Source organism: Podarcis raffonei, chromosome 2 (assembly GCF_027172205.1).
Source record: "Podarcis raffonei isolate rPodRaf1 chromosome 2, rPodRaf1.pri, whole genome shotgun sequence".
In the NCBI taxonomy this organism is placed as follows: Eukaryota; Metazoa; Chordata; class Lepidosauria; order Squamata; family Lacertidae; genus Podarcis; species Podarcis raffonei.
Window position 1 is genome coordinate 68,876,996 of NC_070603.1, and position 25,269 is coordinate 68,902,264.

General features: G+C 45.3%; 1 protein-coding gene across 1 annotated transcript; it reads left to right on the forward strand.

Moving 5' to 3' along the window:
• Window positions 1-15,715: 15,715 nt before the first annotated feature.
• LOC128403690 (serine/arginine repetitive matrix protein 1-like) lies at window positions 15,716-21,058 on the forward strand. The gene is made up of 4 exons (XM_053368697.1): window positions 15,716-15,771; window positions 18,071-18,122; window positions 19,439-19,541; window positions 20,020-21,058. The coding sequence occupies exons 1-4, from the start codon at window positions 15,716-15,718 to the stop codon at window positions 20,559-20,561; spliced, it is 753 nt and encodes a 250-aa protein (XP_053224672.1). The 3' UTR covers window positions 20,562-21,058.
• The last annotated feature ends 4,211 nt before the right edge of the window (window positions 21,059-25,269 follow it).

Below are 25,269 nucleotides of genomic sequence, written 5' to 3' on the forward strand. Positions count from 1 at the left end.
GGCCCGGGTTATGGACACGTGACCAGGCGCGCCGCCGCGCCTCCCTCCCCAGCTACAGGCCGTCTTTGCGCAGCCGCGCTGCTGTCGCCGGAATCAGCTGCACGCGGCAGCAGCGGGACTTGCAGCTTGAAGAGGAGGTGTTAGGATGGAGCCATGGCAACTGGGGACGGAGCCTGGAACACGTTTGGGATACGGTGTGCCCAAGGTGGGGGCGGGGGGCAGGGAGAGCAGAGCAAGGAAATTCACGGTGCAACTTTATAAATGAAGAAAGGAAAGGCGGTGGGACAGGGGTGGACTTTGGTAATATGGCGAGGAACTGTGGCCCACAAAAGTTTACACCACGATAAATTTCCTAGTCTTCTAAGATGCCACAAGACTGTTATACTTCCATAAGAGGCACAGTGCTCACTATCAACCACGCACTAGAGCAGCAAGCTCTAAAGATCGCAGCTCCTAGGGAATCATTGCATTGGCAATCTGCTACCTCGATTTCTTTGAAGCAAAAAAAAGAACAGCAGCAACAAGGTAAGGTGTTACAACTTGGGTAGTCTCAGAAAGAGGAGGAGAACCAGGAGGGATCAGTTGCATAAACAGTGCATGCAGCCGTCAGATTGTTTTCTGATATAATGTTCCTCTGAGCAAGTGTAGTAAGCCTCCCTCACAATACAGATGCTAGTTATCCTGGCAGGCCAGAAAGCATTGTTTCCCAGTGGCCCAAGTACTTTTTTTTTTTAGCAGCAAGAACCCATTCTTACCTAGGCTTGGTTGGTACCCTTTGGGCTTTGTCCCCCCCCCCCAGCCAATTGCTTATACCTAATGGGCTGAGGGACGCGGGTGGCGCTGTGGGTAAAAGCCTCAGCGCCTAGGGCTTGCCGATCGAAAGGTCGGCGGTTCGAATCCCCGCTGCGGGGTGCGCTCCCGCTGCTCGGTCCCAGCGCCTGCCAACCTAGCAGTTCGAAAGCACCCCCGGGTGGAAGTAGATAAATAGGGACCGCTTACTGGCGGGAAGGTAAACGGCGTTTCCGTGTGCTGCGCTGGCTCGCCAGATGCAGCTTGTCACGCTGGCCACGTGACCCGGAAGTGTCTCCGGACAGCGCTGGCCCCCGGCCTCTTGAGTGAGATGGGCGCACAACCCCAGAGTCTGTCAAGACTGGCCCTTTACCTTTACCTTTAATGGGCTGAGCCAGCACCAATCTACACAACAACACAATATATGTCTGGGGACAAGAGGGTGCACTCCAGCATTAGAGCTGAAACAATTCTCAGGGGGGTAGTCATGTTAGTTTGCTGCAGCAAAAGCAGCAAATATTTTTATGGCTCCATAAAGACTTCTAAGAAAATGTCATGGCATAACGATTTGTGAGCTGAAATTGACATATTATGCATAAAGTGTAATCCTCAGTTGCAGGTATATGCCCACATGCTTGTAAGGATGAAGAATTAAGCAGGGGGGTCAGGAGGAGATGAAATGCAAGAAATATTGATAGTGGTACTTCAATCAGAAGGAGGATTGATGCAAAATAAGCACAGTGCTGTTAAAAGAGATGTGATATGTGGTGGGAAAAAAATCACCTTGACAGTGCTGATACACTACATGGGTACACTACACAGTGGGTGACATCCAGCAGTTGTTACACATAAGGGTAGGTCTGCTGATTGATGAGTACTACTTAGATATCACTCAGTGATTGTTGCCTACAAGCACCCCAGCAGGATGCTCCTCTTTTGCATGAGAAATAGTAGAAAGGAGCACCCCAGATTTTATTTGCTGCTGAAAGGAAAGCAACCACTTTGCAAGTATACTTGGTAGGCAGCACACATATTTGCATACTTGAGAGTAAGCTCACTAACTTTGCTTATTTTTCAGTAAACACATGGGATTTGGCTTAATAAAATTTGAGCAGAGGGTGTGTTTTTTTTAAGCCCTCTTATTTGAGAAATCAGATTAACAAGGGTGACTTGACAGTCCTTTTCATTTGCTCTTAGTATTACACCCACTTCTCTAGGGCAGTAAAACTAGCATATATGAGGCAGGAGAAAAGTTGAAAAGGTTGGTGAAGGGTGGCAAAACAGCATTAGGTTACTTTAAAGGGGGGGGCAACCAATGGAACTTCTAGAAATGTAATGCAAATACGAGACAACATACATACAGTGGTGCCTCTGGTTACGTACTTAATACATTACGGAGGTCCGTTCTTAACCTGAAACTGTTCTTAACCTGAGGTACCACTTTAGCTAATGGGGCATCCCACTGTTGCCGCTGCACGATTTCTGTTCTCATCCTGGGGCAAAGTTCTTATCCCGAGGTACTACTTCTGGGTTAGCGGAGTCTGTAATCCAAAGTGTGTATCCCGAGGTGTTTGTAACCCGAGGTACCACTGTATCTGCATGGCATGCACGTACAGGGTAGCAAATACACATTTGCTGCCACATGGTACAAAGCAGCTCCAAGATAGGATGCTTGCATTCTTGACACTAGCATTATTCATCACAATCTGGGACAACTTGAATATTTACTAAGGTGTTCAAGGAGACTGAACACTAAGAAACTATGCACAGCATTGCAAGCCTAGTCCCTACTGGTTACTTTTAAGAACAAGCCGAATAGCTTATGAAACATCAATCAATATGGTATGATCTCACTTTGCAAGCCAATCTAATGGTGCAAGTTTTCTGCAGTGAGAAATCCTACATAATTATATATTGAAAAACTTTGTACAGCAGAAAGCTTGTTGCTGTTGTAAGGGTCCCCCAAATCAAGAACAAAAATAAGTGGTTTTATGTATTATATGCTTTCCTATGGTCAGAAGATGGAAAACCATGTTTTGCATTGAGCAAAGATGTTAATTTGAGAACATAAGAAATTATAAAGTGCCCAGGGTAAAAAAGCTTTTTAAAAGCTGTATGTTGGTATAAAATGGTTAGTGTCAGGATAAAACATAACTGTGATACATTGGGTGCTATTCCACTATGTTTTACTTGGAGTAGAGCTATTGAAATTAATGAACTTAACTTATTCATGTTCATTCATTTTAATGGGTGTACTCTGAACAAAAACCCATTATATTATACTAGACACACAATAGACCTGCATTTCCCCCTCCCTCCCTCTCTCTCTATCTCTCTCACACACACACACACACACACACACACACAAAATCCCTGCATGTATTTTGGAAGTCACACTGGTCAGCATTGAGTACTTCTGCCAAGTTACCTCTATGGCTTGTTTATAATGGTGCATCTCACGGACAAACCAGTCACAATGTTAAATGTGTGTAGATCTGCTTTTAATTATTTGTAGAGCGGTCACAGGGTGGGGATGTCCATCAGGACTGGGACTGCAATGCAAGGATGGGAAAGTCTTTAACTCTCCCCCCATCAGGTGCCACTGAAACTCATCTCATTATACAGTGAGGAAGCTACCCATGAAAAAGCTCACACCCTGGGGCCAAGAGTAGCTTCAGGGTCTCAGCCCTGGGAGATGAAGTGTTTAGCTCTCCTCCTTGTACCTCACATTCTTCCAGCTCTGATCAGAGCCACTTACCTAATATTAAAAGGACAAAAACCAGGCACATTAAATGCAGCCACATATCTAGTGTAATGCCTAGCTTGTCCCTCAAAATTTTCCACCCAGCAATAGAGCATTCTGACTTACTTAACAAGTGGCAGTTTGAACTCGTTTTTGAAAAGTTCCTAACCCTACCACATCTTTTTATGTAACTGTGCGAAGGGGCCCAAGAAGGAAGAAGCCAGACGACAAGAGGTCATGGATGTGTTTCAGAGTTTGTGGTAATTTCCCCCTCATTAATTTCCTCTTAATTAAATGTGAATGCTGGTATGCAGCAAGATTTATAAGCGTAGAGGAGTTTACAGTGTTCTTTAGCATTTTCAAATAAACAAGTATGATCTGGTAAAATATGCCTTGGGCAATTCATGTGTACATCGTTTCTTGCCTGTCTGGGAATCCTCCCCACTTTTATCCCCAAATTTACTGGGGGAATGTGGGGGAGAGGGGTGAAAAGAAAACCTGTGGTAAGGACCATAGCCACCATTAGCCAGGGTGAGACAGCCCAACTCAGGCAGAATATTTGGGAGTTGTAAGAAAAGGGGGGGCAGCAAATTGTCAATTCCTCTGGTTCGCAGCCAACAAAACTGTCCCATTCACACAAGGACATCCTGCAAATGGAACTTGGTTGGCTACAGCTCTTAATTTACTGCATTTTTATCACCATGAGGCATGCCGTTTGGGATTTTCTGCCTCAGGTATCAAAATGTCTTGGGCTGACTCCAGCTGTGTCAGGCAGCCACCAGCACTGCTGCTTCTAGTACAGACGGTCTAGCAACCTCCCACTATTCAAACAGCAGGCTGTAAACAATTTAAGCTTGCCCTCACTAATCCCCTTCTGCTGCCCAGGAGCCAGAGTCTATGCCACTGCCTCCTCATTTTTTTCAAAGCAAGGCTAAGTCTATGTCACAATTACCAAAGGGCAGCGACAGTGTTGGTTGTTAAAGGCTGCCACTCTGAACAGGGCTGGGGGACCATATTCAGCTCAAGGGGTGTATTCTCTTGCATGGATAAGACCAGGGACAACAGCAGACAGAGCAGTGGATGCAGTGCCTTTGTACAGTAGGCAACACTGCAGCCACACAAGAACCAGAAGTCTCTATACATACTTCAGTCTTTCATCCAGGCAAGCAAGAGGGATCAAGAGTTCAAGGACACATTCCAACCAGGCAAAAGCATTCAAGAAGGATGTAGAGCAGGGCTGGAGAAGGGTATGGGGTGGGGTGGAGGGCAGAGAGAGATCCCTGGAGGGCCACATTCAATCCCTGCGCCTGAGCTTCTCCATGCCTGCCTTTAGAATAAGCTAAACACACATCCATATGAATTCTCTCTTTGTTGCAGGAGCAATGCTGCTCATCAGAATCTGTAAAAATAGGAGGAAAGGGGTTTTTTTTTTGCCTTTGAGAAAACAAATGTGGCGTTGAGGTGTCTTAGCAACTAAGACGTTCATTTTGTTCAACCAAAAAGGATTCTTCTTAGCAAAACAAGAAGGGAAGTCAAATCTAAGAAACCTACACCTAGTTGTTACAGAGGTGGTCAACTTCAGACAGCAGGTTGGAGCTTACATGGGCAAATTGGCTATAGGGGGCTGGGAAGCTGCCTGCATATAGAAAATTTGGTATCGGGAAGATGTCTCTCTCATCTAGGCAGCTCACAACTAGAAGTCTGAAATGGTACATACCAGACAGGTCTAGCACCTCTGTGAGAAATACAACAGTGTTGAAAGCAGGGTTGAAGCAGAATCTTAGGCATACAGTGGTACCTCAGGTTAAGTACTTAATTCGTTCTGGAGGTCCGTTCTTAACCTGAAACTGTTCTTAACCTGAAGCAGCACTTTAGCTAATGGGGCCTCCCGCTGCCGCCGTGCCGCCGGAGCACAATTTCTGTTCTCATCCTGAAGCAAAGTTTTTAACCCGAGGTACTATTTCTGGGTTAGCGGAGTCTGTAACCTGAAGCGTATGTAACCTGAAGCATATGTAACCCGAGGTACCACTGTATATCCTGCATACTCTACTTCTATTGTGTGCACTGAAGACAACCAGGAATCTCCAAAAGGGGTGTTTCCCCCCCTTAAAACTGCCATACAATATGAGCAAATTTCCCCCCATGACCATTCAGAAATATGGAGAGAAAGAGAGAGCTCCCACAATCACTATTTTTTGGATCTGGATTTGATATCCCGCTTTATCACTACCCGAAGGAGTCTCAAAGTGGCTAACATTCTCCTTTCCCTTCCTCCCCCACAACAAACACTCTGTGAGGTGAGTGGGGCTGAGAGACTTCAGAGAAGTGTAACTAGCCCAAGGTCAGCCAGCAGCTGCATGTGGAGGAGCGGGGAATTGAACCCGGTTCACCAGATTACGAGTCCACCACTCTTAACCACTACACCACGCTAGCTCACACTACCTTTTTATCCTTGCTGCATTCCCCGTAGGATGAATAGGCAAGATCTGTTAGGGGAGGGAGTTATTTAAATGTTATGCAATTGAGTGACTTCAAAAATTCATAAAAACATAGAAGCCGCGGTTGTCTCCCAACAGGAAAGTTAACTGAAAATGCAAGATATACTTTTAAAAAGGGCGATTAATGTATTACTTTGCATGATTTGGAGAAGAGGAAGTGAAATAAGACTTAGGAACATATTAGATGTCAGCTTCTGTCAGCCTCTTAAGAAAAACCTAATTTCACTAGAACATGTAGACAGCATGTACCCTTCTACTTTGTGAGCTTTGGAAGAAGACAACCACTACTACTTAAAATGTATATAGCACTTTTCATAAGAATTTAAACTGTTTTACATCATTGTATTAATACTTGGAGCAGCTGGGTGAAAAAGGCCAGCGTTACTGCCCATATCTTACTAATGCAAGCCTTGGCTAAGGAAAGTGGCTTGCATCCTACACACAAGAAGATGCACGGAGATACTTAAACAAAAAAAATTAATGCAGTAAATTCCTGGTTATAATAGCTAATTAACATCATGAGCATTTCATCTCCAACACCACTCATGTGGTTTGTTGGTTTTGTAGAAAGTATTTCCATTTGTTTGATATGTTTTGATAACCACAACAGTGAATGGCTTGTGAGGAGAGTTCCCACAGATTTGCTTTGTTTTATTTTTAGAAATGTTCTCCTAGAACACACACTGATAACAAGGAAACAGGTGGCCACATTCCACATAAAATGGGCTCAACTATGAATATAGCCCAGTTCAGGCTTGGCACTAAAGCATGATGTAACATTAAAACTCTCTCTTCCTTCAGTAGGGTCACAAAGGGTTCAGAAGTCTGTTTCAAACCAGAGTTTGGATTTAGGTCCAAATCTTGAACTATGGTCAATCTTAACTGCTGCCAGTTGGAAAAAGCCTGCTTCTTAAACTATGGATTGACGTTGGCTTACTTCATAGCTAAGATCATGGATAGGCAAACCAAGACCCGGGGGCCGGATCCAGCCCAATCGCTTTCTAAATACGGTCCGTGGACAGTCCAGGAATCAGCGTGTTTTTACATGAGTAGAATGTGTCATTTTATTTCAGATGCATCTCTGGGTTATTTGTGGGGCATAGGAATTTGTTCATTCCCCCCCCCCAATATAGTCTGGCCCACCACATGGTCTGAGGGACAGTGGACCGGCCCCCTGCTGAAAAAGTTTGCTGACCCCTGGGTAAGATTAACCAACTTTTCCATGTTCAGATGACACAGCAAGCTCTGGAGAATCTAAATGGGAAGTACAAGTTTCTGAACTTATCCTCATGGCAAAAGGAAGAGTGTGCAAGTCCAAAGCTTGCCTAGACTCAGTGTCACCGCATGCTGAGGATTCTCCTGAAGACCTTTTTATGCCAACAGGCTCATGCAGCTGTTTACATTTTTTTCAGTAGCCAGTCATTTTAACGCCCATTTTACAGCGTTTTCCACTGTGTTTTATCATACACCACCCTGATATTTTGTATGTGTTGGCTGTATATAAATACTTTTGAAATATATAAATATTAGGGACAGCAATGTTAACAGCACACCACGCAGCAAAAGTGCATATCATGGATTTTTACCAAAATAACAATAATTACAGAGATATGGCCCGTTCCCTCTGCTCTGAGCAACTTGGAAAAAATTATCCCTAAAAGCTCACGCTAAACTACAGAAAGGATGTGACCCACCTGACACTCATTACAGTGGTACCTCAGGTTAAGTACTTAATTCGTTCCGGAGGTCTGTTCTTAACCTGAAACTGTTCTTAACCTGAAGCACCACTTTAGCTAATGGGGCCTCCTGCTGCTGCCGCGCCGCCGGAGCCCAATTTTTGTTCTTATCCTGAAGCAAAGTTCTTAACCTGAAGCACTATTTCTGGGTTAGCGGAGTCTATAACCTGAAGCGTATGTAACCTGAAGCGTATGTAACCCGAGGTACCACTGTACTGTCCGACCTAAGCAAGGTTGTCACCTGGCCAGTTTGAGACCACAAGTCAGAGTATGGAAAGAATTGCAATGCTAGGGGCAGTACCTGCCACAGATGGAGGTGATACCAAGGTGTATGAACTACAGAAGTAACAATATTGAGACTATTTCTAAATATGTAAATGCCAGTACATAAGGACATAAGAAAACGCTTCAGTACCAACAGCCAGCTCACAAAGCTATTCATAGGAAAAACTTTCAGTCATTATCATCTGTGCAGGAGCTGTAACACCTTCGTTTTTGCAGACACCTTTTCACCTATCACAAAAAAGAACCAAACTCACTTTTGAACCCCAATATGCTTAAACATGACTGTTAAACAGACTTATTATTTAAATCCTGCTATTGTACAAAAGTGTATTCTAAGTAGCTTACAAAACAAAGACTATGATATATCTAGATTAAATACAAAAGCCTGAAAAACACCAAAGTACAAAATCAGCTATTAACAACTAAGGCATTAAATAACAAAAGACAGACAGCAAACTTCAGACAGTCTGGATCCTGGTGATGTGATAACTGGGCACATTTTGGATGGGAGTCTTGCTCTTTCCTGAAAGAGCAGGTTTCTGGGTGCTCCCAAATCCACCTTTTCCTCTATAGGTCAAGCTGACCTCAGTAACTAGGAGTGCCTTTTATCACCTTTGATTGATAAAACAGCTATGGACATTTCTGGACCATAGCAGCCTACCACTGTCATCCATGCACTGATAACCTCCTGGCTGGATTACTGCAATGCACTGTGGGGGGGGGGGCAGCCCTTGAGGTTGGTCCAGAGGCTGCAGCTAGTGCAAAATGCAGCAGCTTGACTGTTCACTTGGGCAAGAGGTTGTCACCATATTACCCAACTCTTGAAAGATTTGCACAGGCTGCCAATTAGCTTCTGGGTCAAGTTCAAGGTGTTGGTTTTGATGTACAAAGCCCTACATAGCCTAGGACCAGGATACCTGAAATATCATCTCACCACTTATGTGCCCAATAGATCACTGTGCTCTGCAAGCAGGAGCCTCCTGCAGATACCATCTTATCAAGAGGTCCATTCTGCATAATATAGGATTATTATGCCTTCCGTTTTGTGGCAACTTCCCTTTGGACTTCCCTCCCCTTGAGGAATATGATACAATTACAATCTCTGTTGTCTTTTTCTAGTGCCTACTGAAGACTTTCCTCTTGCAACAAATCTTTTAAGCCAAGATCTTCCCCAGTCTTCATCTGTACTGGAATAGTTTGGATTCCTTTGGGAGAATGGTTGGGATATAACAACATAAATAAATAAAATAACCCCAGAAAACTGCATACAGCAATCGGTTTACAAAGCTGGAGTACATACTCAGCCTCTCTTAACAAAAAACACAACTAGTCTACACACAGCAATGGGAACTCTCCTTATGTCCTTTTATGCCGCATTCATGATTTTTTGGGGCTCATCACAGTATTGGCGTGGTTTAAACTTGGTCCCAAATTCAGTACTATTTGTGCCCGCAGAAGTTTTGGGGTGATCATACTGCTTAGTTTCCAATTGGAAAGCTTCCTGCTGAATTCCTATAATTTTTCATACTACAGATGTTTCAGGGTTGGGTGGTTTTTTGGGGGGTGGGGGGAGGTTATCCACATTTGTTGCACTATAGCTCAATAAGTGTTCCCCTTCCAGGTGCCAATAATGTGTAACATTAGGGAAACATCACAGAATAAAGTTGAACAATGTATGGACAGTCTAGTATAAACCTACAGTTAAAGCACTATTGTTGCACAATACGCCCTCAAAAAACCCACCAAACCCACAGTGCCAGACAAGCAGATTTTTCTTAAGAGTATAAGAAGTGCCTTGCTAGATCAAATCAAGGTCTACCTAGACTAGCATTCTTTGCAAGCATCCTGGCAATCAGGCACTAGCTGATCCACCAAAGGAAACCAGATCCATCTTCCATGCCAATCATAGAATTGTAGAGTTGGAAGGGACCCTAAGGATCATCGAGTCCAGGAATGGCCAAACTTGGCCTTCCAGATATTTTGAGACTACAACTCCCATCATCCCTACCTAACAGGACCAGTGGTCAGGGATGATGGGAACTGTAGTCCCAGAACATCTAGAGGGTGAAGTTTGGCCATGCCTAATCTAGTCCAACCCCCTGCAATGCAGGAATATGCATCTGTCCCATACAGGGATTGAACCTGCAACCTTGGAGTTATTAGCACCATGCTCTGACCAATTGAACTATCCAGCATCCTAATATATATATCAGTTTTCAGGAATCCACTGTTAACGAACTGAGCAGACCCCCCTCTTCCCATAGCAATTATACAAACACTCTGTAAAGCAAGAATATGCATCTCAGTTTCCTCAGCAGCTAGAAATAGAAGTCACTCGGTTCTAACTTTCCCTGAACACAGCCTCCTTAGGAGACCATCTGCTGCTGCAGACATGTGCCACTTCCCATGACCCAGGTATAAGGCCAGTTCACCAAAAGGATTAGACTGTTTGGATTCCATCAGCATTTCTTAAGAATTCTCTGATCTAACATGGTTTCTATTTAAGCTCTGAGTTCACAGAGGAAATGTTCAGCCCAATCTCTCCCTTACTTCAGCAAAAATCAATTTATACCAGAACCTCTCCATGGTCAAAAATATGTTATTGCTCCTAATTAAATGCGGGTGGTGGGAAATTATTTTTGTTTTTGCCCTCAAACATGGAGGTCTCCTCCTCCTGTTCCTATGTGTCATGCAAGTCAACATTTATCCAATGCATTTTATTGCTTGATAAGAAATTATTATTATTATTATTATTATTATTATTATTATTATTATTATTATTATTTATACCGCACCCATCTGGCTGGGCTTCCCCAGCCACTCTGGGCGGCTTCCAACAAAATATTAAAATACAGTAATCCATCAAACATTAAAAGCTTCCCTAAACAGGAATGCCTTCAGATGTCTTCTAAAAGTCTGGTAGTTGTTGTTCTCTTTGATATCTGGTGGGAGGGCGTTCCACAGGGCGGGTGCCACTACCAAGAAGGCCCTCTGCCTGGTTCCCTGTAACTTGGCTTCTGGCAGTAAGGGAACCGCCAGAAGGCCCTCGGCGCTGGACCTCAGTGTCCGGGTAGAACAATGGGGGTGGAGACGCTCCTTCAGGTATACTGGACCAAGGCCGTTTAGGGCTTTAAAGGTCTTTGAATTGTGCTCGGAAACGCTTGAAGACTTAGCAAGTCACTACATAGTGTGGGGACTATAAAAGGACAGCCAATTCTCGGGTTTTACATCAGAAGGACCTTCCAATAGATAACCTAGATGCTTTGTGGCAAGCAGAGTCCTTAAAGGAATACAGAAGAGGTACCCCAAGTTGGGCTGCATAAATTCTGTGCAGGCACAGGGAAACCTATGTGATACAGAGCACAAAATTCCAGCTTTTTAAAAAATCGGTAAGTCAAAAGACAAACGTTGGGGATGGCAAGGATAGATTTGAAAAAGAGGTGGGGAAACCTAGCGTAAGAACAATTGAGAAGTTGATTGCTAGTTCCCTGTTCAAAACACATCTTAATCAGTAAATGTAACAAGCAAGGAAAGTTTATATGCCCCTATTAACATGTATCCCCATGACTGGGAGACTAAGCTCTTCAAGACTGACAGTGATTTGCTCCAATCAAAAATGTTCTTGCACAACTTGCATTAATTGTGTGATGACTACAGATGACAATTACAAATAAGGAAGCTGCATTGGGCAGCTTCAAAGCATTCTCCTGGAGGTTTGGGTAAGTTCTAACTTGACATTTTTGCATGCCTCTTCAGTCACCCAGAACAGGAGAAATGGGACAAATTAAACAAAATATAATGTAAATGCGCTCAATATTATTTTCCTTATGCAGATTGCAAGGTTTGGGCTTTTTCTACATGAAAGCTGGGAAACCTTGCCACATAATTATTATTTTTTTAAGTGCACACAGCCTTCACATTTAAAAAGGAGAAAAGTGTAAACATTTATCCTGGAACTCTTGCAGTTCACTAGTTTAATAGAGGATCCTGCCTATGCCAAGTAGTTCTTATTCCAGCAAAGCAGTGGGATGTGTCAGAATAACTAAGGAAATCAGAAAACTGCCTTTCATTAGTCAAGGCCCAGTGCAAACAGGGTGGCATCTGCTGGTGTTATTTGCCAAGCACATGGGCTCACGGTAGCCAGCATATCTCAACAGCAACCATCCACGTTTCTAGGCTTCTTTAACCATCCCACACGCATCGCTCTTCCAACGGGTTCATAAAATGGGGCTAATCGAATCTCTCTTAAAAACTCCCTTCCACTTAATGCCAAGAAATCCACCGTCTCATCCTGCACTGCACCCCCCTCTCTCGTTAGCAAGGCTTTGGGCTTTACTGCCCAATCAATTCCCTGCACTGGGGCAGCATCTGTCACAGGCAAAGGGAACAAGGCAGCCTCAAGGAGCAAGCATTGCCCCTGCACAAGCCTCAGATCCTCTCCTCCTCCCCTCCCCTGCTCTTGTTTGTTATTACACGTTGCCTGAAAATGGGAGCCATAAACCATGTCGTTCAGCAGCAGCTGCTGAAGGGAGCGTCACTTCTACCGCCGTTTTTTACAAGCCAGATTTAGTGCCCAATGAAAGGGGAGACTGTGCCATTTATCTTTTTATCAGACTTCAGCATTAAAGGGGTGGGGAATACCAAAGCAACAAGCTCCTCCACCACCACCTCCTCTGCTAAAGCAAGTTGTGCTCTAACAAGTAGGGAACACGTAACCCCCTCCCCAGATCAGCCACTGACAACCTAATGCCCGCCAGGTGTTATGGACTACAGCCGTGCTGGCTAGGGCTGAAGCAAGTTGGGATTCCAAAACATTTGGAGAGCACCAGGTTGGCAAATGCTGTAATTGATGAATGACGAATGGGATCATAAGCTATACATGGAATGGTGCGTGGGGGTGAACCATGAATCCAGACACTTCCTCCAATTGCATCTGGAATATTTAAATGTGAACTCTAAATATGCCACACCCCATTACTTTTCTGTAGGCGGCTGGAGGGATCATATGAGTATGGTCTGCTCACATGAACTCAAGTTCATATGGCAAGGTTTGTGCACAGTGGGGTGGGTATATGAGCCAAAGGCTCACTCCCCTCCAAGCCCCATCCCATGTATAAGTTACCGTATTTTTCGCTCTATAAGACGCACCAGACTATAAGACGCACCTAGTTTTTGGAGGAGGAAAACAAGAAAAAAAATATTCTGAATCTCAGAAGCCAGAACAACAAGAGGGATCGCTGCGCAGCGAAAGCAGCAATCCCTCTTGTTGTTCTGGCTTCTGGGATAGCTGCGCAGCCTGCATTCACCCCATAAGACGCACACACATTTCCCCTTACTTTTTAGGAGGGAAAAAGTGAGTCTTATAGAGCAAAAAATACAGCATAGCCAGGCCATCTGCTACCCAACGCCAACATGGACTATCAATACAGTTGCTCAGAGGCTACAATACTACTCTGCTCTTCTCATAGGAACAGTGGGATACAAATGTAGCAAATAAGTTTAACCAGCCTTCCCAGACCTGGTGCCCTCCAGATATTTTGTACTACAACTCCCATAATCCTGGACCACTGGCCACAGGTGACTGAGGCTGATGAGACTTGTAGTCCAAAACTAAAGAGCACCAGGTGGGAAAAGACTGATCTGCCTAATAGTGTAATATATTAAGGCTCTTCCTCCCACATCCTTTGTAGTCAGACACCTAGCAGCAAGGGGCTTCTCCAAACACTTGTATTATTAGCCCTCACTCCTGTTGAGAAAGCACTTTCCTTTGACAAGTGCATATACCACACCTTGCCCAGGTAATTTAAATAAGGCCAGAGCACAAAGGCTATTGTTGGCTACCTTCACATGCTCCCAAACTGCTGGAAAGCCAAACCTGGAGGGGCACAGCCAATGCAGCTAAGGAACAAACTGTGCCTGACTATTGGGAAAGAAGGGACAATGAAGTTGACATCATGGTACACAGCAACTAGCACTAGATGGGAGGATGGGAGGGGAAGAAGGGAGTGCAGCGTAGGGGACAGTTTTCCTGGCACTTAAACTCACTGACACAGCATTGCTGTGGGCATGCAATTAAGACTTAGGAGAGCTAGGCCCATAGGGACTGGGTGCACATCCTGTACAGGATGTGATGTGTACATGCTGTACTGGCACATGCCAAATGAAGGGGAGAAACTCAAGATGAATGCACACTCACCTGCCAGTTCAAACCAGCCTTCTAGACAGGCAGGCCCTGAGAAAATACAGAGTGCATTTGCACAGACTATCTGAAATACTGAACGCCTTGCACAGCGCTGACATGACAAGTGTGCTAGCTTCTTTCCATATTGTGCCACATTTGTTGTGCATGACAAAGTTCAGAAGGGACGTGGTCTCTCTCGGGACAGAAGAGGATGAAGAAGCTATGGTCCCTCCAGAGATTGTTGGACTCCCATCAGCCTCAGCCTGAATGGTCAATGGTCAAGGATTATGGAACTCGAGTCCAACAACCTCAGGAGAATCAAAGGTTGACCATCCCTGTGCCATAACCACTAAGCACTCTCCACAGCCCGCATTGTGGGTAAAGCTGAGGGTGGCATACAAGGGGCCCATATGGCTGCCAACACTGAAAGGATGCAGTCTATCATGAAAACAACAAAAACAACAAAAGCCACAGCTGTGCTGTTAAGAAGGAGCATTTCTGAAATATCCCTATCAAGCCGGTGCAACAGGAGGCTCAGCTCTGTTTGGCATTTCCTCCAAGAGGTCTCCTGTTAGGCTGTGCAGTAAAGTTCTCACAGCTCTTTCCATTCACTGCCTCTCCCATCAGGACTGGCAACAGAGATGAGAATTGCAGGCAATTCTATCAGGTGTCTCCTGGGAACTACGGTAAGTAACCTACTATCTTGAACCAGGCTGAAGCAAATCATTCCCCATTCAGTTACCGTGCCAGCAGTCGCCCCACAGTTGTTATAAATCATGCCTGGATTTCCCCTGTCCATTCCACAACCTCTCTGTTTCTTCCAACAAAGGCTTCCTTAAGGCTTTCCACAACTTCGGAAGACCGGTAGACACATATACACACAAGAAACCAAGAGAGGCCTGTTACACTTTTAAAGACCAACAACTTTATTGTGGTATAAACTTCTGTGGGCTGCTGTCTACTTCATTCAATGCATAAAGTTTTCTTTTTAAGGAGACAGAAAAATAAGAATTACCTTTTAAGCTAAAAACCAGGAGCAAACAATAACAAAAGGTCCAGATTCCGACTTTGATGGGTGGCATCCTGAAATCAAGCGGCCAAAGATGACATATAATAAAGCTCAGGGACAGGCAGTGGGCGCTATTTGTATTTTAGCTTCTGATATGAACCCAGTCTTATTATTTTAATTATGATGTGCCTAATTACCCACATAGCACTACAAAGCCACCAGAACCCAGAACACTCACCCTCTGAGTAGAGCTGACAAAGTGCAGAACTGCAGCTGCTTTCCCTATTTTGCTTGACTGGCAGTGGGGTCAAATCACAAAACATTTCTTCCTAAGTGCTCTGTTACAGTAGTGTAAAGCACATTTGCACTAAGGTACTTGAGAGCAAAGCATAAATCTATTCCTCATCTCCACCTAGAGAGCCATAAAGGTATTGCTTGCCAACGGTCAGTACTTTCTGGGATGGATCTAGGGCCATGGCCAATCATTTGCTCCACGACATGGGGGTAACCGGCTGGTTTATCACCCCATGGCAATGAACAGTGGCAGCACATTGCTCTCATGTCATTTGATTGCTAGTCAGGAAAAAACAGCATCTCTGTTGAGCAAAGGCAATTGCCAAGTTGCCGTGGGGAAACAGATTCCCACTGTGTTATGCAATAGAGCAATAGGGCTAGCCTTAGCAGGGGATTAATTCCTCAGGTAACATCCCCATACTTTGTGGGCGTTACCTTAGCCTGGTATGTTGTGAGTGGGAAAGAATTCAGAACATGGTGGGTGTTGTGGGAGGGAGGTAGAATGCCATACAGACAGGTACAAAATATGAGCTGGTCTATGGTAGAGATGGAAAGGCCATCAATCAACAGATGCCAACAGATACACCAAGCAACTCCTGGTCCACGTTCCAGGCCATAACTTAACTGCTCATGTATTTTCACTGAAATAAATGCAGAATTAGTACTTCAAACAACAGATTCTACATCATGTATATCCCTGAAGAGTTATGATATAGGACTTGCTAAAATAAACCAGGTATTGTTAGACTACCACTCGCCTCAGCCTCAGGCAGCATGACCTATATAATCAGGGATGGTGGAGTTACAAGGCCCCTTCTTGATCTAAACAAACAACAACAGGTTCAAGATAGGAAACCTTTTAGCACTTTCTTATGATCTGTATCTTTAGTATCACAGGGTGGATAAGAGGGGGAGGAAAGGACTGAGTGTAGGCATTTGACATTTTCTTGATGCTGACAAAACTTCTTGCAATGCACTTAGCTAAATCTAGAACAGTTTGTGTGGTACTGTTTGTGTGGAAAGTTTGTTTGCTGGCCTGCCTTCTGCACTGTGTGTGGTCATTTAGGAAATTTATAAGATCAAGCAAGCCCCAAAATATAGACTTGGCCTTTTGTATGTGCAAGTAAGACCAAAGTCATTATTATGTCAAGACCTCTCTATCACACAGCTAGTTTTCAAGGCAGGATTTTTTAATACACGTGATTCAGAGCTGCCCTCTATGCAGTCATTTCATCTAAGAGTTGCTTATTTTTAAAAGATTTTCCCCCAAAATAATATTTTTTCAAGTATCAAAAGAATCTTATTTACAGATCACTTCCTAGCCAAAATTCTTGGAACTGTTGATAACATGCTACCATGTCAAACCAAAACAAAAGAGATATGATTATTATTTTTTCCCTTTAGAAGTGCAACAACTGATACTAACTCAGGATGAGACCCGGCCAGGCAAACGTTCTCTGGAAATAATATTGTTGTTGTTGTTGTTGTTGTTGTTGTTGTGGCATGTTTTGCATAGTACTATGCCAGCTTTATAGCAGTATTTTGCTGTTTAGCTTGTTTTATTTATTTAAAAGGTTATATACCCTGCCTCTTTTTCTAAACAAAGCGAACACGCAACAACAACCAGGATGCCTAGCAAACATGAAACAATGAAACCACTCAACAACCAACACAATGGCCCACAAACCCAATTTGCCAAACCCCCCAAAAGTCTTGATAGAAAAGATGGTTTTCACTAATGTCAAAAGCACAGCAGTTAATAAGCCAGACATTCCACATCCCTACAGAAGACATTGCCCAACAAAGGTGCCACAACGGGTTAAGACACTACCAAACTAAAGGGGGGGTGTTTATTTGGGGGGTGAAAGCCGCACATTTATCTAAGCATGTGAGGAGATGCACACAGGAAAAGCCAATCATTAACATTTTGGGGGGAAAACACAGATCAAAACCAATTTGCTTCTCTCTTGTAGGTTTACCTATGTGCTCACTTAGTCATATTCCACTTCATATATCTCAGTGACAAAGTGAGCTCTGACCCACAAAAAGACTTGTGTCACAATAAGTTTGTTAGTCTTTATGATGTCTCGGGAGTCTCTGTTCATTTTGCTGCAATGGATTAACCCAGCTACTCCTCTGCAAATTCTCGTAAAATATGGCAAGGCCTCACTGCTGCCAAATGATGCACAACCGAACAACAGAGAAATATTGAACAAACCACTTTACTGTCACGAGGGGAATTTCAACCAGTATGCCTTTGGCTTTTCCACAGCATGCTCAACTTTCTATCTAGTACAGGGATGGGGAACCTGCAGCCCTCCAGATGTTGCTGGACTACAGTTTCCTGACCATTGGTCCCTGATGGCTGGATTGGTGGGAGCTGTAGTCCAACAACATCTGGCGGGGCACAGATTAGCCACCCAATTCTAGGATGCCCAGTATCTTGCCACTAGTCTTCTTGTGTCATATCAAAACTTACACAGTTCTACTATTCCCATTTTTATCTCTTCCATATTTTCTCAAAGCCTGACACAGGTCACCATACGAGGTGGGGGACGACGACGACAAAGTACAGAATTGGAAGTGGGTAAGCACAAGGGGGATCCTCTTTCCTAAAACACAGCAATGATACCGTCTTTGTAATTGCAATGTATGATTCTGTGCTAACCAACTCCTTGGTGATTTATTCATGGGGGGGAACTGTAATTACTAGTCACATTCTGCTCCTTTTTTTTTTTTTGCATGCATGCATGCAGTTTATTTTTTTAAAAAAAATATGTATAGCAGTGCTATACATATTCGAAAAATAATAACAAGAAGAACATCAAATGAGAGATTTTGGTACAGCCTTCTGATTATGCACCTGAGCTGCTCTGTACCATTTTCCTGTTACCTTGGCTTCAGTATAGGAGTGAAGAGCTGAGATACTTATTTAGGGACAGGACTTTGCCAAAGCCATTACTGCTGCTTTCACTGGGAGAAATAGAGGGTTAAAGAGCCCAGCACCTGGTATGCTAGTGAATCAGTGAACAAGGCCAATGTTGCTGACCCTTCAGCCCTTGCTCAGTTGAAAATATGGCCCCCATTAAAAAACAACAACAGTTGCCAACCAGGAATCTATAAAATACAACAGCAACCACCTCGAACTACAAATCCCATCATGCAACAGCTCTCGCTCTTTGCCAGAAGAGTAGAATATGAGGTTCTGTTAACTTGTGCCTTCACCTTAAGAAGAAAAGCTACGTCTATATGATGCAGTACAGAAGGAAGGCAAAAGCATTTGCACGTTTGCCGGTATCCAAGAGGAAAAGGGGGTGGTGAGGCAGAGCTAAACGTTTCTCAAAGTCCAGAAGAGACTTCATTGCATCAGTTCATTAGTGTTAACATAGACAAAGGTACCAAATGCGCACAGCCCTGACCTCATAAGTCACTCTAACAGCGTATAAATAAATGAAAGACGTGTCTGTAAGGGAGTCCTTTCCTGCGGTGTTTTACAATCTACTACACACACATACAGGGTGGTGGTGTACAAAAACTTTACTGGCACCGATCCCCACCCCCTGCCCAACTCCAGTAGTCACGCCAAGAGTTCACACTTACTGAAAAGCCTTCTAAGTGATCCCAATGAGATCTGCAGCCAAGAGCCAAGCTATGCATTGCGTTAAATCGATAAAGTGGGCGGTGGTGGGAATTTCACAGTGGCGGTCCATGCCACGCCCAACACAACAGGCCCCTTGAGTGCGCTTGACATTACTGGGTCGCCCGACACCATATCCAGACGCGACTAATCGCCCCTCCTCCGTCGCCCAAATGACCAAGGCAGGTCCCCGCCGCCACTCCAGGCCCCAGCGCAACTCCAGGCGGTCCCTACGCCCTCCCTAAACACAACAGCCCTTCCGCTAGGCAGCCACGACTTTCCCGCTGCTCCCCCGGCCTAGACGCTGCAACAAGCAACAGCCTCTCCTGCAGCCAGGGAATCTGCAAAGGACATCTCCAGGGATCTTAAGTAATCGGCCAATGCATGCGTTCGGAGGGGGGTGGAGGTGGAGAGGGAAGACAACGACACAGCCCCATAATTCTCTCGCCGTATGTCCCAATCCGTCCCCCCAGAACAAAGGAGCCTGCTGCCGCTCCGGCTCCCTAGCAGCCTACGCTGCACAATACTCAAGCGCCAGAGGCAAGCCGCCCCGGGAATGGGGGAACGCCCTCCTCTCTTCGCCCCCCAACAAGCTCCCGCGGAAAGGAACTGCTCCCTACATCACCCCTGCAAACGGGACCCGCCCTTCGGGCCCCGATCGCCGGGGTAAGCGCGCCCGCGGCTCCCGATCCGGTTCTGCCTATGGCTCGGCTCTCCCGCTTCCACACCCCCGGTTACAAGGAGAGAGAGAGAGACAGAGAGCGTTCACACGCACACACCGGCTCCGTCCATTCCGCCGCTCCCCAGTGCAAGCGGCTCCTGCAGTTACCTCCGCTTCCTCCCGCAGCCTCCGCCTCCCAGCTGCCTCATCCCCGGCCAGCCGCCTGCCTCTCCCGGCGAGGATTGCGAAAGAAGCCCGCGAATCACCGCCGGCCTTGCAGGTGCAGAGCGCCCGCCCCGCTCGACCGCCCGCTTACCTACGGCACCCGAGCCTCCTCTCCGCCGCCGCCGACTCAGCCACCTCGCATAGCCGGGCGCTGGGAGCCCCGCGGGCTCAGTCCTCCTCCTCGGAGGTCCCGGCTCGGGCCCGTCCTCTCGGATCCGCCTCCTGCTCGCCACCGCGCGCTTCGGCTTCCCAGCCCCTTCCCCCCAGACAGCTCCCCCGATGGAACCGGCCGCTGTGCTCAGCTCGAGGAGGAGGAGGAGAAGCGGCAGCGAGGGCAGCAGCAGCAGCCTCCCCCTCCCGAGGAAGTGGGCTCGTCCGCAGCGGTCTCCATCTGCACCTACGGGCAAGGGAGAGAGAGAGAAGCTCGGGTAGAAGACCGTATTGCTCCTAAAAGCCTCGGTCCCTCGGCGCCTCCGGAGGGCTTCCGACGGCTGCCCCCGTAATGCACCAAAAGCACGCGCCTCTCGATCTGCGGGAGTGGAGGGATTGCTCGCTGGGCACCAGCGGGAATGCTATGGAACGCGCCGGAAAAGGAGACGGCCGTGGAGAGCAGGAGAAGTCTCGAAAGCGCCGGCGGGCGGGAGAGAGCGCATTTCAAGGCCGCTTAGCTCTGCTCTCTCGCGGGCAGCCTAGTGCAATTGCTCTCGGTGAAATGGGCCTGAGAAAGGCGCCACAGCCCTCGCCTCTCCGTTTAGGGTTCTTCTAGGATGGACTGTCCCGCCTAGGCGTTTAAGGGGAGCGTTCCCAGCAGCCATTTACCGGGCTCAAATGCAGCCATTAAAAACACACCACCGCCTGCTTGCTGGTGCGCCAGGTATTAAAGGCACAAAAAAAGCAGGGGGCGGGGGTGGAGAGAAGTACATTGAAAAGTTGGCTGCCCTTCCCTCAGCGGGGCAGAATTCAAGGGGTTCCTCCTGGCTAATGGTGAAAAACCTCTGAGGAGAACCTCCTCTGCAGCTGCCCACCCGCCCAATTCCAGGCCTTTGGGACATGGTGACTTCAGCTGTGGGGTTGACTTCTGCCCCCCCTCGTTTCCTCATTGGAACCTCCAAATAAGCGAATGGAATAAGATTCCTTTTTCTTCAGTACATAAAGGGCTATGTGATATGTGAATGTGCATGCACAACATTCCCTTTTGTCTGTTTTCGAAAGGAGTTGCCCAATGAGGATTTCACCTCATTAGTCTTTGGTTTTAGGCCCTTAAAGTTGTAAGCGTCTGTGAGTCTGAGCATGGCGGCCTTCTGAAGAGGGAATTTCTCTGTTTATATACAATGTGATTAAGTGGCCTGCTACTAGCATGAGGTAGATGTTTGTCCCCCTCAGCTAGGGCAATGGTGGGGAGGGGGAGAACTATGTTTGCAAGTATCTCATGGTGAAACCCTGATTGCTTGCCCTAGTGGCTGTCTCTAGCCTATTTAAACATTTCAGCTGCGTGTTTGGGCCACCTTTGTTGAGGGAGATTGTCATAGAATCATAGAATTGTAGAGTTGGAAGAGATCACAAGTGGGGCTTGAACCCACAACCTTGAGATTAAGAGTCCCATGCTCTACTAGCACAACTATCCTAGAGTGTTAAAAAGTCATATGAATAAATTCATACAACAATATAGAGAGCTTGTTTACTGTGGGGTTATTAGTATTAATATATATTCCCCTTTTGAGTTAGAAGCCATGTGCTTTCTGACAAGGATAAAGATACAGCTGATGCCTCAAAGAAGCCACTCTGAGCGGTTTGCCCAATACAATGAGCTGCCCAGCGCACATGCTATCCACTGCCACCATGTGCCCATGAGGGGACATTGCAGCACAGTTTTCCATCCCTAAGCAGAGGTTGCTTTGATCAGGGGTGAGCCTACTAGGAAGATCAGAACAAGATGAGATCAGACACTCTCATTGGTCAAGGTGTGAATAACGGGGCCAGTGTGATCTGTCATATCAGATATCTTGTGTCACAACAGAGTTGTTGTTGTTTAGTCGTTTAGTCGTGTCCGACTCTTTGTGACCCCATGGACCAGAGCACGCCAGGCACTTCTGTCTTCCACTGCCTCCCGCAGTTTGGTCAAACACATGCTGGTAGCTTCGAGAACACTGTCCAACCATCTCGTCCTCTGTCGTCCCCTTCACCAGGTAAAAATAATACAGGCTAGTTCCGGAAAGTTACATTGAGTTAAACAGTTACAAATACCTAAAGAGTTACATTCCTAAACAGTTCTACAGTATTTTAATTTACTAACAAGTACGACTTTAATTAATGTGGAAGCAAGCCCCACTTAAATAAATGGGATTTACTTTTGAGAATACATTTATTTAATAACTACTTTCTTTCCCATTTCTTACCTGCCCTTCAGCATATGATCACAGGGTATGCTACTACCATATCACCTTAAAATACAATGAAACAGTTCAAAGCAAACCAAATAATGTACATCAGACAACAGCAGTGGTCCCACAAAAATCACAAACATATTAACTATCCAAGACACACCTGCTGTTTGTGTCTGTCATTCCTTTATTGCTGAGAGACAATTTGATGCAACTGCAGAGAGGGATGCCAAATCAAACATTAGGCATGAATTGATTGATCCTGAGTGATTTTATTGTTATTTTACTCTTTTTGTAAATTGCTCTGGGAATTGCTTGACTGAAGGCTTGTATCTAAATGTAACAATATATGTAATATATGTATATATGTAAGTATGTATGGACAGGTATTTCAAATCAGACACCAGGGAAGGGCTACATGGGTGAGTGGCAGAGCTTTGCATACAGGTGGTCTTGGGTTCGTTTCCTGCCATCTCCAATTAAAGGGACTTTATTAAGGTGACAGACTGAGAAAGACCTCTGCTGGAGATCATGATTACTGCTGCTTAGTAAATCACAGAGTCCAAAAGTGCAGAGCAGCTTCAACATGTACAGAGGATACTTGTCCTTTTAGATGGGAGTGAAAATACTCTGCAACTAAAGGTCAGAAATCCCGCAAGTATGAAAACGACCACATGACAGGAGTTCAGCAGGAAGCTATTGAGGTTCCAGTGGAGAATTTCTTGTGACCATGTCAGATTTCCCTTTACAATTGAGGACATAAAGCATAGCTGTATCACAGTCGAGATATAACAATGCCGATGTACATAACAGCATAAAACGTATCTCTGCCACAATCATGCACATGCATAAACGTTGGTGGCAAAACGGGTGATACAGACATGCTGCCACTAACCACTTATGCTCAGCTTACCACTTACCACCTTACCACTAACCACTTATTCTCAGCTCTGCTCGTCCTAAAGTTGTTGCTGCCTCAGGCTGTGCACAAGAGATAGGAGGAGGAGGAGAAAGGGGATGTGCATAGGATGTACATGCCCTGTCTAGTTTTGAAAAGGAAAGGAATGTAGGGGAAGCTGCTCACAAAAACTGGTGTCCACAGATACACGATGGCTTTAAGGAGGGTGGAGAATAGTTACTGAAACAAGCAAAGTGGTATCTTTTGCTTAAAAAGTAATCCAAAGGCGCTGCAGGACAAAGCCTCCAAATGTTTTCCGTATCTATCTGACTGCAGTTTTGCCTCTGGCATATTTGAGCATCCTCTGGAAGCTCCAGCTTTCACTTGCCCCTTCTCCTATATCAGACCACTGAATCAGTCACTGACCCTTCTGTCCAGCCAGCAGATCCTGTGCTGAATCTCTAGGTGACAGTGCAACACCTAAGTGACAGTACATCACCCCTTATTGAGTTGAGGATTATTCCTAGGTAAGCATGCCTTGGACTGCAACCTTAGAATAGGTGCATTTGGCTTTGCTGAAAAAAACTGAAAACTGTCAATAAGGTCCTTCATGCACATAAATGACTTTGTCACCTTAGTTCAGGGATGGGGAGCCCCTGGTCCTTCATATGTTGTTAGGCTGCACTCCATCATCCCACACCACTGGTTATGCTCACAGGGCTGCTACCACTCAAAGACGGATGTCACAAAATTCCACCATGTGGCTTCTACAACTTCTCCACCCAAAAAAGAGACCTCCATGATACAAGTCATGCCCAGGGTCAGCCAGAAATAGAAGATTGAAGGTCACCAGTCTAATGTCAGTACCTTTTCACTTTTCAGGTGTACATTGTTCGAGAGAACTAGAGATAGCAGTAAGGTGAGTGTGGGGATTCAGAACAAAATCACACTGCGAATTCAGTCAATGTAATGCTTTGTATTCTAAATGTGTAAGTTTTGGCACATGAAAGGTCTCTGGGTCAGTACTCAGGAATTACTATTATGAGCTGACTTTCTAAGTCAGGCACCCCCAAACTCAGCTCTCCAGATGTTTTGGGAATACAGTTCCCATCATCCCTGACCACTGGTCCTGTTAGCTAGGGATGATGGGATTTGTAGTCCCAAAACATCTGGAGAGCCGAGTTTGGGGGTGCCTCTTCTAAGTTAAAAAAACACCGCATTCTCCAGAACCAGAAATTATATTTCTAAAGACATACAAAAATTCTAAAGTGAGGTAGAAGTAATTGAAACATACATTTGCTGCTTTCTGAAGCATTTGTTTTCAAGGTAATGAAACAACAACAGCTTATTATTTATTGTTTAGTTAAGATCAATCAGGTTTTGTTTTTGTAAGAAATCATTCTATCTTGCATTCCTATTTTTGTTAGTATATTTCATGCCTGGAATTTTAGTACAATTTTAAAATCTAGTAACATTGTTAAAATCTAAATTTGACTTGATTGGTCTGGTTTGTTGTTTCATTTTTTAAAAGTAAGTAATATGCTGGGATCCTGCAGACTGAGAACTGGGAATGCTCTCTGCACCTAGAAAGCAGGAAGCTGTGAGAGGCCAAAGGCCCGCTTGCACCAGCAGTGAGCCTCATCGCCTGTCTCTTTGCCCTCCCCCACCACTGCTAAGGATGCCCCTGCTGTGTCCTTGCTGGTCACAGCAACAGGAGTGACAGTACATTCACTAGCCCAAATAACACTTCACTTCCTCCACCCTAACCCATCTTCTGCTTCAATGAAGATCGCACAATCCTCATTTGTTCCTGTAAGTAGGTCATGGGGGAGGCTGCAGCCACTCTCTCCCGCCTATGAACACACAGATGCCGGGACCCTGTCTGGTGAATCCTCTTGCTTGTCAGTTTCTTTCAGGCTGAAGTCAAAGGCA